Source organism: Nannospalax galili, unplaced genomic scaffold (genome assembly GCF_000622305.1).
Source record: "Nannospalax galili isolate Female #2095 unplaced genomic scaffold, S.galili_v1.0 scaffold130, whole genome shotgun sequence".
Lineage (NCBI taxonomy): Eukaryota > Metazoa > Chordata > Mammalia > Rodentia > Spalacidae > Nannospalax > Nannospalax galili.
Genome location: NW_008328145.1, coordinates 332,079 through 347,258, shown reverse-complemented (window position 1 = coordinate 347,258; position 15,180 = coordinate 332,079). Strand labels below are relative to the sequence as shown.

At 41.3% G+C, this 15,180-nt stretch overlaps 1 gene segment (V, D, J or C); it reads left to right on the top strand.

Annotated features, from left to right (window-relative positions):
* The first annotated feature begins 1,383 nt into the window (after positions 1-1,383).
* On the top strand, positions 1,384-1,962 carry LOC103751851. The segment is given in 2 exon segments: positions 1,384-1,462; positions 1,565-1,962. Coding segments are annotated over 2 exon segments (444 nt in total).
* Positions 1,963-15,180: the final 13,218 nt, after the last annotated feature.

The following is a 15,180-nucleotide window of genomic DNA, read 5'->3' as shown; positions in this document are numbered from 1 at the left end:
AAGAAGAGGGGTTCTCAGGACCAGCAGGGGCACTGTAGATCCAGCAATACTCCAGAGGACCTGTACAGCCAGTGCAGATGTGGAAGCAAGGGAGAGAGGGCTTTATGTCAACATCTGTGGGTTTCATTGATATTGTCATTGTCTTAAGAAATTTTGTGATACATGTTGCAATTGACATGTGAGATCTCTGTGCTTGAAATACAGGGAAGATTCCTTGTTAAAGACAATGCATTTATATTTTCTTGATTATTTTATTTTCGTATGAAGTTGCAATGAAGCACAAATATTAATGGTATATAACTTATACTTTGATTTTCGTTGCTGTGACAAAACATTACTCAAAATCAAGTTAAGAAGGAAAGGCTTTATTTCATTCTATAAGTTATAGTGAATCATCAAGAGAAGCCAGGAAGGGAGTTCAAGCAGGAAGCAGAACTGAAGCAGGGACCATGTAGGAAAGCTGCTTGCTCGTTTGCTTCCCCTACTTCTACTCAGCTACCTTTTAAAATCCAATAAATTAAAATCCAATAAATTTGTAAATTAAGGCTCCCTCTTCCCAGGTGTTTCTAGTTTCTGTCAAGTTGCCAAAAATTAGCCAGTATACTAACTGAAAAATGCTGTAAGTTATCAGAATTTAGGAGTATTTGAAATGCCCAGCTGTCTTCTTCTTCTTCTTCTTCTTCTTCTTCTTCTTCTTCTTCTTCTTCTTCTTCTTCTTCTTCTCCATCATCATCTTCATTATCATCTTTAAATCAATCTGTAATGTGTCTCTTTAAGTTCATCAAGAAACTCATTTAATACATATTGCCCCTAGGTAAGAAACCACAGAAATCGATAACCCTGAATTTGAAGGCTACAAAAAGGGACTTTTTGTGTAAAATATGGGACTTGGAACCCCAAGACACATGCTGGGGAAAAGTCTCAAGAGTATCCAGCTAACATTAAACATGTCCATAGGTACTATATTCACTGATATAGAGCAGTCCCCCATGTTCTATGCTGATACCTTTTAGAAGCAGGTTGGGATCCGTGCACCGGTGCACTACCATAGACTCATAATTTTTATCCATGAGTGTATTCAGTTGGCCCATAGACCATTCAAGCATAGCAAATACTAAGCAGCCTATCTGTAAGGACTTGATTATCAGCAAGAGGAGCTATGTCTCCATAAGTCTCTGGCATGTTGTAAAGGATGCACTTTTTAAAGCCTTTGACATTATCAAGTGCTTTTTTCTGACCCAAGTATCTTCTGACTCATCCCTCTCTAGGTGGATTAACTCTTGGTTTAAGAAGCACCCTATCTCATTAATAAGCAAATGACTCGAGTCTGTGGTGGTAAATATAGGGAAGTCTACATCTGACAGCATTACATGGCCATCCTCCTCCTCACAGCCCCTGAGTGCACAGGTCATCACCATGGGCTGGAGCTGGGTCATCTTCTTCCTGGTGTCAGCAGCCAGAGGTAAGGTGATCCCTGGTACCAGGAAGGGGTACCAGGACCCTTTGTACTAAGAAGGATCTAGACATTGAGATAAAATGGCACTCTATCTACATCCATTCACAGGTGTCTACTCTCAAGCTCAGCTGCAGCAGTCTGGAGCTGAGCTGAAGAGGCCTGGGGCTTCAGTGAAGGTGTCCTGCAAGGCTTCTGGTTACAGCTTCACAAGCTACTACATACAATGGGTGAAGCAGAAGCCTGGAAAGGGACTGGAGTGGATTGGACGGATTGATCCTGGAGATGGTGAAACAAAGTACGCTCAGAAATTCCAGGGCAAGGCCACATTGACGGCAGACACATCGTCCAACACAGCTTTCCTGGAGCTGAGCAGTCTGACAACCGAGGACTCAGCCGTATATTACTGTGCAAGGCACAGTGTGGTAACCCACATCCTTAGTATTTCAAAAACTCTGAATGAACAGGAAACTGCCCTGGATCTGAGATGTCAGAGAAGATTATCCTGAAGACTTGTTCAGGACTTGTTGAACGAATGAGGCTTCATGAATCTATTCTCACATCTCCCCCTACACATTGTTCATTGAGAAAAAACAACTTCTGCACTTTGTGTTCTGTGATGATTTATATTAATTTCACACTTGTTGGCGTCCAGAATCATCTAGGAAATGACCCTCTTGCCATGCCTATGAGTGACTATTTATATTAGATTTGCTTCTGGGTATTCCTATGAGGGAAATTCCAGATTAGCTTAATTGAATTAGGAAGGCCCAGCCTAAATATGGGCAGCACTGTTCTTGTGGGCTGGGCTTCTAGACTGAATGAAAGAAGACAGACTTAGAATAAGCATTCATCTTTCTGTGTTGTTAGAATGTGAATGCAACATGACTAGCTGTATTAATCTCCTGCCACTTACTTTGACTTCACCGCCATGATGAACAATATCTATGAACTGTGAGCAAAACAAATCCAGAGTGTGTGTCCCTGGACAGAACTCCTGTATTAAACCTAATCTACCCATGGCTAAGGGATCATTGCAGAAGAGGGGGTAAAAGATGGTAAGAGCCTGGGTTGGTGCGTGAACAAAAGGAAAGAGGATTTCTAGCCTCTGGAAACATGTTCATATGAACTTGCAGCAATGGTGACAGCATGCACAAGACCCATGCTGATTCAATCAGACAAAAACCTAACATAGACCTGGGGGAATGAGCAGCGGCCTCCAACCTCAGCTGAAGAGCTATTGGCTACTGATTGGTGCGAGGGGAGGGAGAGTAGATCTTCTTTGAGAATGTCTCTACATAGGCTGTCTAGACTCCAGTGGGTGAAGTTGCAGCAAGGGACGTTATTATATATTAAATGATTTATTATGTTAGGAGGCATTTTATTTAATTTGAAAGTTTTTTTCTTATTAAATGTTGTGAATTACATACACTATATTTTGATCATATTTCAACCCTATTCCCTTATATATATACCCCCTTCCCACCTCCACCTGATGTCTGATTTCATACACTCTATAACACACACACACACACACACACACACACACACACACAAGCATATCGAGTCAAACTTATGCTCCTACATACCCTTCAATGTGAGTCTATCCCCCAAAGCCTGGATAACCTACCCACATTTGCACCCTTAAAGAAGACCAAATCTCCCTCTGCCAGCAGTTCAAATAGTTGCCAATAGTTTCTCTGCCAGGGATGGGATTTCCTATCCACTTCCCCAGGTATTTCTGGTGATCTTCTCAGGCTTGAGCATGCATATATATGTGCCACATAAGACCAAGCCAGACTAAATATGTTTTGTATTATATGATCCATGCATTTAGGAAAATATGGTCAACCAGGGCATAGTATTATGTAAAATAAATTTTGTTCATGTATCATACATTATTTTTTATGTCAAAACAGACTTACACGTGATATGATTTCAAGAGAAGAGATATCCACCAGGACTCAAGGAAGAGTCAGTGGAACCTAAGCTCTGTCCATTCTTATCTGTCTGTTTAGAACTCCCAACATGCAAATATGATTCTAATCTCTAGGCAAAATTACAGTTTCAGCACATGGTAGCTTACAGTACTCTGTTTGTATATGACTGAGAGCCTGGGAAAGAGATATGTGTGTCTAGAACATGATACTGCTGGGTCTTCTATTGTGTTTGGTGATATCTCTGTAAGATCAGTGTGCCTGTTACAAATGGATCCGTGAGAACTTGTCACCAAGGAATCTGTCATGGGCCAATCTGCCTTGGCCCAAAGTAGAGTTTCACGTCGGTATCTGCCCTGGTGAAGGCCTCACATGCCCTGTCCTCACCTAATATGTCCCTTGGTCCTCCGTCATAGAATGATACCTACCGGAAATGAATTTTCTTAGCACCAGAAAGGAAGATACGTATCTGACAAAATGGAGTGATTTTGGAGTCACAGAACACAACTCATCCAACTCAGCCTAATCTCCACATACAGAAACACATCTAAGAACCAGTCTCCCATGAGGCGGACTAGATCACAACAAAGATAAGTCACTACTGTGATAGAAACTGGAAGGAAACATCAGTCTGAGGTACAGAAACCTCACTGCATTCTGCTCAGGGCCAGCAGGGGGCGCCCAGCACACAGCAGCTGGGGCTCAGTCCAGGAGCAGGTGCAGAGGTGGTTCAGAGCTTCCTGCCAGGGTCTGAATTTCCTCTCCAAGTAACTGTTTCTCTAAAGACTCTCTCTAGATTTCTGAGCCTGCTAACTGTTGTCCTGTCTGAATGCAAATCATTTCAGCCTGTGCATGCCTGTTTTGCTATTTAGAGAAGTCGTGGGCATTGTCTACCAAGGCAGGATTGGGACTTGTAAGAAAGAGAGTTGACTGCTATCTCATCAGTTCAGAACCTGAGGAATCCCAGGGGAATATGATGTGGTGGTTACTGTTAAATTGTTAACTTGATAGGATTTAGAGCTGCTGGAGAGGGAGTGGGGTGTTAAGACTCTGAGGGAAGATACACTGAAATTGATGGGTGTGCCATTCTCTAGTCAGGAAACCTTGGCCTGTGGAAAGTAGAGAATGTGACTTTAGCACAAGCATTCATTGATATCTTATTCCTGACACTGGATCCAACATCAGGTATCTTCAAACTTCCAGACATGCAGCTCTAGAGAGAAGACCAGTTACTGTATTTGAGACCTGCTCCAGAGATCTGTGGCTCCAGATCTGCTAGAAAAAGAGAGTCTGTTCTTTCTGCTACTCTAGAACTGTATTGTAAGGGACAGCTGGCATCCTGATTTCCCAGGGAGCTGTAGCTCTCTAACAATTTTCAGAGCTGAAAAGGCTCTTAGTTCACATCCACAGATAGTGAGAGTTCTGATTTGTTGTAAGTAAGTTCTTCATGGAAATGTGTTTTAAGTTTTTGTATACAGCCTAAATTTATTAATCCTAAACTGACAAATTCCTGTTTGTATTCTGTCTGTCCACTCCATTCCATGAGCCTGTCCATGTTGTCTGTCCAGTCCACTGACTGCTTCAGCATGATGGTCTGACTGTTTCCTGTACCAGGTAATAGAGACCTGGACTTTTCCACTCTCCATTGCACAGTCCCTTCCTGCAGTCCTCTGTATGTTGTGCAAGGTGTCAGTGCCAAGATGGAATTTCCTGTGTCAAACTCAAACAACAAAGACTAAAGTTAAAGGAAAGAGTACTTCATGATCTGCCTGTGAGAAGGACTATAACTGTAACTCCTGGAAAGAATTGTCTATAAGAAGCAGATGCAGGTAGTGAAGGGAATATACGCATCCCATGTATAATGCTTTGTGTTTTCATGATAATCTGGTCTGTGTTTTGGAAAGGGATTACTGGAACACAACCAGAGTACGTGTAGATTTTAATCAATTATCTCCAGGAATTCCTATGACAAAAAACAACTGAGCAGACCCAATCTCCTTTGTGGAGGAGCCTAGAGCTCTCAGGGGGATATGGGGGAAGTCTGAGTTCCAAATCCAGGACGTGGATGAGCCATATCCATAAGGGAAAATCTGCAGTGACCTTTTAGAAGCAGGGCTGCAGACAAGAACATCATTGTAGTGAACTGAATGCAGGATACCAGGAGTTGCTCACAGCTTAGCCAGTCAGGACCCTAAGAAGCAGATGCAGGTAGGAGCTAGCAAGGGGGCTGCTCTACTCCATCCAAAATCTCCAACTTTAAACAAAAGGAACCCTGAAAGACCATCACCAAGTCAATTGTAACCTTTTCCCAGATGGGCTCAAAGCAAAAATGACATGATATCTCGGCAAATCATTCCTGAATTTAAAACACTTTCTTGGGAATGCACCAGAAGCAGTATCTGCCACAAGCCACCCATTCATGTTGGTGACAGTTTGTCTTAGAGAAGAACAAATCAATGTGAGGAAAAATTAGCAGTCAGCACTCTGTTTCATGGAGCAAGGTTATTTCAGGAATACCAATCCGGAGATTTATATCCAGTCACTTTGGAACTGCCATAACTCAGGGGGATTGGAGAGAGATGGAAAGACATACAGAATTGCCCTAAAGTGAATGCTCCAGACTTAACATCATTTTATGATGTTCACAGGTGTGATCTCATCATAACTTTAAGGATGTTTTAAAAAATAATGACATCAGGTGAAAGAAACACATAGAGAACCCCCACAACCCCCCCCCACATGTAAAATGAGTGTTCCAAAGATGGGCGTGGACTTTAATTCCAGCACTCCAGAGGCAGAGGCAGGTGGATCTCTATGAGTTCAAGGCCACCCTGGTCTACATAGTGAGTTCCAGGCCAGCTGAGACTTCAGGGAGACCCTGTTTCAAACAAGAAAAGGAAAAGAAAAGAAAAAGAAAAAATGAAAAACCGAGCATCGAACAATTACTGAAATCTCAAAATCTGTACGAGAACACACAGAACTGAAAGGCAAACAGAGGCTGTGATGATGCATTTCACAGGAACTGCAGTTTCAAATCTACGTGAAAATTAGAATTCTCTGTTTGAAAACATATTTTACCTGAAATATTTAATGTGCTACAAAGATGAAATACACAGTATGGTAAATTTAAAATAATGTGGATATTTTAAAATATTGAAAAAAACCTAAAAAATGGACTATTTCACATAATTCATTTTAAAATATGTTGATAATTTCCCAGTCTTTTTCAAAGCATATGAGATTAATTCATGAAAATATCCCCAAATGTCCTGTTTGAAGGAGAGACCTTGTAAAGGATATGTACATTTTTTTTTTGTCTTTTTGAGACAGGGTTTCCCTATAGCCCCAGCTGTCCTGGAACTCACTATAGACCAGGCTGGCCTCAAACTCACGGAGATCCATCTGCTTCTGCCTCCCAAGAGCTAGGATTAAAGGCATGCACCACCACTCCTGGCATGTACATGTTTTAAATTGAAAGAAATGTATACATATATTTAAATATTAAAATATTGTGCGATTTACTATTACTATCACATTGTTCTGTAAAACATTTTGATTTTTCCTCAAAGGGCACCATGTGCTATGCCTGTAGAGGCCAGAAGAGGGTGTTGGATACCTTGGACCTGGAGTTAGGGATGGTTGTTAGCCACCTTGTGGGTGTTGTGGATTAAACTGGAGTCCTCTGGAAGAGCAGGAAGTGTTCTCAGCCACTGAGCCATCTCTCTAGCCCCAACTTTGATTTTTCTTATGACCCATGTGAACATATCTTTCCCCTGCTATGGTCCCATTCCTTTCCTTAGCATCCCTCTCTTGTCTGCCCCCCTCCTGTTCTTTACCCCCTTACTCCTTCTCCTCCTCTTCTATCTTTCTCTGGCTTTTCTTGAATTAATACGTGAGAAAAATACTGTGACACTTGTCTATCTCTGCCTGGCTTATTTCTCTTACCATAATGATATCTAATTTGATTCAATTTCCTACAAACAAAACGATTCCATTTTTTAATTGCTGAATGATAATCCACTTTGAATATATGTTATTTTTTTTTATACTTTCATCCACTGATAGGTGCCATCGTGGTTTAAATCTGGGGTCCCTCACAGACTCATGCTTGAATTCTTGGTCCCCAGATTATAGTAATATCTTGAGAGGTTTAAGAAGTATTAAAAGGTGAAGATTATCCTGCAGATATGTTATAGTCTGCTATGTGACTTTTCTAGGAGAAATGTGGAAAATGTCTGTTCACCAATTTTAGGGGGCTAATGTCAGACCAATGAAGGTATTCCATTAATGTCTATCTTGTGAACCAATAAGTTTACTGGGGTTCTCTACTAGAGTATGTGTAACTCAAACACAGCAGTTTAGCAAAACCCCCACTAACAGCAAGGATGGAGACACTTGGAAAAGACACTCCTGTATCATCTTGATCAACTTGTATGCAGTTGTACTTGAGTCTCTTCATCTTCGGTGTGCTGGATAACTTGTGTGTCACTGTTTACATGTTTGTGCATGTGTGTGATATGCAAACATGTGTACACATGTGCTCATGTGTGGAGACCAGACTGGACATTGGTATCTTGCCCTATGGCTCTCTCCTATATTTCCTTGAGACTGGGTCTCTCACTGAACCTGGTTTGTGGGCAGCAAGTCCCAGCAATTCTCCAGTCTCCATCACCTACAATGCTTGGTGTGCAGGCATGTACATGGCAATATCCAAATTTCACTAGGTCACTAAGGATTTTAACACAGTTCCTCGTGCTTTCACAGCAAGTGCTTTTCTCACTGAGCCATCTGTCCACCCGAAGATTAATATTTTAAATACTTTATATATAATTGTGTGTGTGTGTGTGTGTGTGTGTGTGTATGTGAATGCCTATATTTGTATATTTGGGTGCCTAGTACCTGTGAAGAGAAGAAACTTTCTTCAGATTGCCTCCAACTACATCCAAATTTCGCTAGGTCACTAAGGATTTTAACACAGTTCCTCGTGCTTTCACAGCAAGTGCTTTTCCCACTGAACCATCTGTCCACCCCTGAAGAGAAGAAACTTTCTTCAGATCGCCTCCAACTATACTCACAGGAGCTGGTGATCCACTCAGTTTGGGTGCTGGGCACAGAACCCAGGTTTGCTGCATGAGAAGCATGTGTTCTTAACTATCAAGCCATCTCCCCAGTCCCTGATACTTGCTAGTTTGATAGGATTTAGATTAATAATGGAAACAAAAATTGGGGCATTTCTTTGAGAGAATTTCAAGAAGTCAAGTGAAGTGGAAAAACCCACTGTAACTGGGGATGACAAGATTTAAAGGACAGAGATCCCAGGCTGGATATAAAGGATGAAGCAAGCTGAGCATGAGCATTCATGTCTGCTTCCTGACTGCAGATAAAGTAGGAAGGAGACCCAAACTTCTGTCTTCGTGACTTCCGCACCATGTAACTATTTTATCAACACATCAGGATCTAAAACACCTAGCCAGTATTTACTTTTTAATAAAGCAAGGGCAGATCTGGTAAGAATTATCATTATCTGACAGTGTGGAACATGAACTGAGTTGGACATATAAGACTGATCTATGCAGAACAATTTCACAAAGAGATGTTCATGCCAGTGACCACTACAAAGAGGGAGCCATCTCTGTGGGAGAACCTTGAGGATATGGTTGATAGCCCAGCTGCTCAAGAGGGTCAGTATGACTGAGGTCATTCAGAAGAAGAACAGAAAGGCCTCATTTTCCCAGGAATGCAGGAAACTCTGCAATTAGGAGTATTGTGATGCACTACAGAAATTTCAAAGGGGTAAGTTCTCTGAGAATTCACAGGCAGATTTGAAATTTAGCTAGGTAATTGGAATGAGGAGACCACCTGTGTACAGGTTCTTTTTGGAAAGAGGAGAACATGGTCATTGGTGGTATGATATTATAAACAACTGTTGTAACTGTTGTGTTAAATACAAAATAGACAACTAATAATTCAGGAAATGAATTTGAATGAAACTATGTTATTTATACTTTTCAGGTAAATGTTCCAATAGGCTGAAAGAAGTCACATTCTTAAAAAAAGACTCTACAATTATCACAAGCCAAGGCCTTGTCTTTTCTGTTGTTTGATTCATTCACAAATCATGAAAGTTCAGGTCTAGCCGCTGAGATAACTCCTCCCAGAGTTGTTTTCTTGACATATTATAAAGCCATTTATCCTTCTAAACTTGGTGATTTGGTGTATCACTGGGAATAAATATCACGAATATTTCCCAAGAACACTGACAACTACCCTAGGCACTGCCCTCTCTGATGCTTCTACTCCAGAACTCCCTTAATTGACAACAGGCCCTCATGCTTCCTTCTCTTGCAAAGGAGCTCAGTCTGGAGGGTGTTCCCATTCAGTGACTATCAATGAACACACAGATCATTCAGTGTGAAGTCCAGACACAGCTATGTTTTCCTTAACGCTGTTTTGAAAGTTAATTTGTGAAGAAAAAATACTGATTGTGTGAGTGGTCATGGGAATGACAGTGGACTTGTGTTATAATTTACTCACATGGATTCTCTGTGTTTGTTCAGTTTGAAATGCAGCTCTGGAGATTCTGGGGTTGTGGGGGTCGCTGGACACATCAGAATCAAAACTGATAGTTCCCTGATAGAATACGCTGCATGTATGAAAAGCAGGTTGAGCAGCTCAATAGATGATGCAAAAAGCACTGCCTACCTGCAGATAAAGTCTGAGAGCTAAGGACACTACCACGTTATTCTGTGCTAGAGACATAGTGAGGGAAGCCCAGAAATAAATTTCCCTGTGTGTCCACTTATTACCAGTAGGAGGCGCTCAGCTCACACTGAATGCAGAATTGGCCCATAGCAGGTGCAGTGGGTAGTTGAATAGGCTTAGAGTCAGTGTGTAGGGCTTCCTGCATAAAACTACTCCCTGAAGACCTTCATCTCTGGGGATTCTATGCTTCGGAAAGTCACCTAGGAGTCAAAAAGATCAAGAAAACACATTTTATGTGAATTGAATGGACAATGTAACTAATGGAGTAGAAATGTCTCTTAGTCAGGAAGATTAAATCCGAGGAAGTTCCCTTGACATGGTAAATTTTCTCCCAAGAAAATCAAGGCAGAATCTTCTCCCAGATTCCAGATTTAAGGCAATTTTTGACTTGTGTTCTAGTCAAGCAAACAGTGTATACCCAAGCCTGGTGACAAGTTTGTGTTAACAAGCTTCAAATGCTCCCTCCTTTTCTGGAAACTGTATACTATAGTCACAGAATCAACCACTGAGTCACTTTTCTTGTGAGCCCACATTTCTCCATGAACATATTTTAAATATTTTTCTTGAGCTCTTGTACATTTCATATGACAGTTCTTAATCAAATTTAGACCCTTTCCCCATTCCATGCCAGCATACACACGCATTCTGCCATACATGCTAAGTCCTATCCAGTCAAGCATTTGTACCCAGATGTTCTTTCATGTAAATTCATCCACTGGTGTCTATTCAGTCCAGCTAGAGATCATAAGTATGGTCCACTCTCACTCACCTGCAGATGGCATAAATCATTGTGCTCTGAGCCTTTATGAGACTGTCCAGGGCCCAGTTAGCCGTGTCTCTGTGGCTCCAAATGAATTTGAATCCTGGTATAGGAAGCTCCTGCTCCTATACCCCCCATCTTTGGATTCCTCTCAAGTCTTCTCCCTCTTCCCTCTAATGAACATACCAGATCCTTATTTCCTTTCAGCATCTTACTATCAGGAAGGAAAAGTTTCATTTATTTATTTATTTATTTTGGTCTTTTTGAGACAGGGTCTCCCTGTAGCCCTAGCTGGCCTGGATTCACTATGGATAACAGGCTGGCCTCGAACTCACAGAGATCCACCTGCCTCTGCCTCCCGAGTGCTGGGATTAAGTCACATAAATGTTACACCATATTCATTAACATCCTGTGATCCACATGGAAGCTTTTGTTGGGTGGTAGAGATGGAGGAAACGATTTGCCTCATCAAGCTATATTCTTAAGCTCATTTCTCATGATGATTGTGGAACACAAGTGTATGTTCATTTACAGTGCGGGAAAGATCAGCATTATGTGTGCCTATATTCAATCTTTGTCACTTGCAGAGAGCTTTGCTTCAGAGACATCTGGTAAATGGAAATTTATCTATATTTTAATTCATAGGGTATGGAAACAGTGAAGGACCACTTCACAGAGGCAGGGCCTCTGCTCCTTCAGAGATCAATGACAGCTTCGAGTATTTGCAAATCTTTATTTTAAAGATAGATGCAAAGTGGTCCAATGCATGCAATTCTGTGATGAGTGTGGGAAATATCTGTTTTCAATGTAATATCCAAATATACAAAGCATTCCTCCATACTCCTGGCAGTATATTTTGTAAAAGAGCTATCATTGAATCATCTATGCCTGCTTGTAATAGAACATTTGTGATTTGTCTTTCTGTTCTGATTTTTTTCACTGCCATAATAGTCCCTAGGTTGAGATATCAGACATGAAATAATGTTCACTTTGTTAAGGCTTACTGCTGTTCTTCTCCCTGTTTGCAACAGAGCATTGCAGTAAGATTTGTCATGGATTGACACATCTGTATATACTATTTTTTCTAGAGTCAGGATCATCCTGTAACCTGAGCTTGTACCAGTATTCACTAGGGAGATGTGTCTGGCATTATTCTCACAGAGATCCACCTGCCTCTGCCTCCCAAGTACTGGAATTAAAGACTGAAGCACCATGCCCAACTGCACATGTTAATTTTAGCCAAAGCAACGTTCTGCAAAGAGAGCACAAGGAACCAGTGTCTATCCTGTGGTAGTTCTTGACTCTCCCTCAGCCACCTCCACACCAGCCTCATCTAGGTCCAGTGAGGGCTGTGTGTAAATGCCCACGAATAAAGCAGACTTTCCATTTGATACATCCATTTGTCTGTGTCTATGGGATTCCATTGCCTAAAGCAAAAGATAAGCTTACATGATTTTGAGTCAGACAGTGAAATCTTCAAAAAGTGTAATTTTGTGCTTGCATTTGCAAAAGTGCCTATCACTGAATGTCTCCTGTACCGAAGGTTTGTCCCTGAGATGAATGTGCCCAGGAACCCATCATGAGACTCTGAGAATCAAACTGGAAGCAATGGCATCATGCAGGAACCCAGGGTGACTCCATGGGTCATCAGGTTTCCCTGAACTCGTCAGTGGCCAAGATGCAGTGGCAGAGATGCCAGAATTCCCTTCCTGTAGCTCTGGGCTCTGTCTCCATTTCCAGTGTTCAGAGCATCCTGCAAGTCCCTGAAGCTTGCACTTGTTTGACTTCCTGTGACAAATGACACTCAATTACCCAGAATGCAAAGCTCTGACAGGTGTGCACAGCTCTCCATGTAGTGTGTCCTCCACCTTCTCCTCGGCTCCCACTCTTGCCCTGCTCACCATCTTATTTTTGGTCCTGTAGTCTACAGTCTCCGTAATCACTGAGCCCTGTCCACCTTCCAACAACACTGCTTCATTTCAAGTCAGGTGTTAGATCTGCAAACCTCCTTCAGGACATTATCACTGTCACCCTTCTTCTCATTACTCTGCTTCAGATGAATCCTGGACGGCTGTGCCATAACCATGCAGTGATGCTCCTTCTTAAAATGTGTTATTTACTATTTTTGTTTCAGGTATATGAATTTATTACCTGCATGTTTGTAAGTGCTCTGTCCTGCAATGCCAGTGGAGGACAGAAGAGAGTGTTGGGTCCCCTGGAACCGAAGTTACAGACAGGTGATAACTGCCATGTAGGTTCTGGAATCAAACAAAGGTCCTAAGCATCAGCCAGTGTTCATAACCACTGATCTAGCTCTCCATCTCTAAGTACTGCTTAGTATGTCTCATCACAGGCACTTATGGACAAGGACGAAAAGTGAGAAGAAAATTGAATGGTACCCCTCTAATTTGGTGCATTCTCATACATTTCAGAGCATAATAAATTAGAATTTGTACTTTAAAGAGCAAAAGTAAGGTTAGTAATCACGTTTCAATAAAATCAATTCTGTGAGCCTCCCTAGAAAAGATTTTTTGTCGTGCAATTTCTTCACATTGGAACAGTGATGTTGATAGGTGAAATTCTTCAAATAATAAATCAAGGCTTTATGCTTCTTTGAAGAACTCCCAAGTTTTTTATAAATTTTAAATATCCAGTAACAGTCTCCATTCATTGCATAAAGAAGCTTCTTTGATGAAGGGTGAAAGGTGCCCTAGTCTGTAATTTGAGGAATATTATTTAAAGAAATTATGTTGCTCTAGGGATATTGCAAAAATAGGTTTTTCTTAGGATCATTATCCATGTGTATTTGGTCATGGTCACAGTACCACACATGAAATCTTTCCCTTTGATCTGCCAGTAATTCCACTTAGACAGCTGTTGGTTACCTCAAGGGTAAAAGTGCCAGCACCTCACCAACAGAGATAGTTTGCTGAGCTGCTCCTTGTTCATTAGGGTTTACAGCTGGGTAGAACCATTGATTGGTTTTCTCCCTTAACAGTTTCTATAGTTTCCTTTGATACCACGAGAGCTAATCTTCAGGAAGGAGGCTACCATTTCACTTCCAGCTGGATTGCTCCAGGTCTTGTGTCCAAATTGTTCCCAGTCTTCAGCAATAGGGTCTTACCTTCAAGTTCTCAGAGGCATTCAGGGCGATGGCAGTTGTCTGTGTAATTTGGGGAGCCTCTTGGACTGCCCTGACCAAGAACTCAAAGGGAGGTTTGTTTCTCCTGCCTGGCACTGTGTTTTTTTTTTTAAATATAGGCTTCAGCTCTACACCTGCAGTCAAATATTTATTGGATGTGTTTTTCTCAGTAGCACTTTGAGTTAGCCCATTTCTTTCTGGATTTTAATACCACATAAACATTATTTCCCCTCTCACTCCCCACTTATAACCCTTCCTATTTCCTTCCCAGTTGAAGTACCCAATTTCCCCCATTTCTCCTGTTAACACAATACCCTACTAGTTCCCTCTCTAGATCTACTTCTTGCTTTCTGTCCCTTGAGGTTCATTTCCATTTTCTTGACTTTTGGGGTTTGTCAGGATATATCTTCACATCTAGGGATTTGGAGTCATAAGAGAGAACATATGCCACTTGTTTTTCTGAGCTTATGTTACTTTACTTACTGTAACAGTTTCTAGTTCCATGTATTCATTGCAGAGTTCCAGAACTGGTCATACATAGAATAAGTGTTTCTGGGACACTCAACCCTAACTGACACATCTTCAATGCAGCTTCTACACATAGTATGAATGCATCTCTAAGCTCTCACAAGAGAAGTTTCTTATGGAGCAGATGGTTTTTAACACAGAAATCCACAAAAATTTACTTTTTGTGAAAAGTAAAGTCAGAGGGTATTTTCCATGGATATGACATCTATTTCAAACCTCTGTCACCCAAGGCACAGGGATCACTGGGGAAGAGGCAGTGAAAAGATTGTAAGAGTCAGACATGGTAGATGACAACAAAGAGACAGCTGGTCACTTACACATACAAACTCACAGCAGTGGTGACAGCATGGACATGTCCTATGTCAGGTCAAACAAGACAAAGTCCCTGCATAGATGGAGGAAATTGGGTAAGAAATCACAGCCCAAACTAAGGAACATTTGACAATTGATAGCTGTAGTATGGACCCACACTGATGGACATTTGGGTACACAAATAAGACTTTATATGGCATAGATAGATGATAGATAGATAGATGATAGATAGATGATAGATAGATGATAGATAGGTAGATAAATGATAGAAGATAGGTAGATAGAG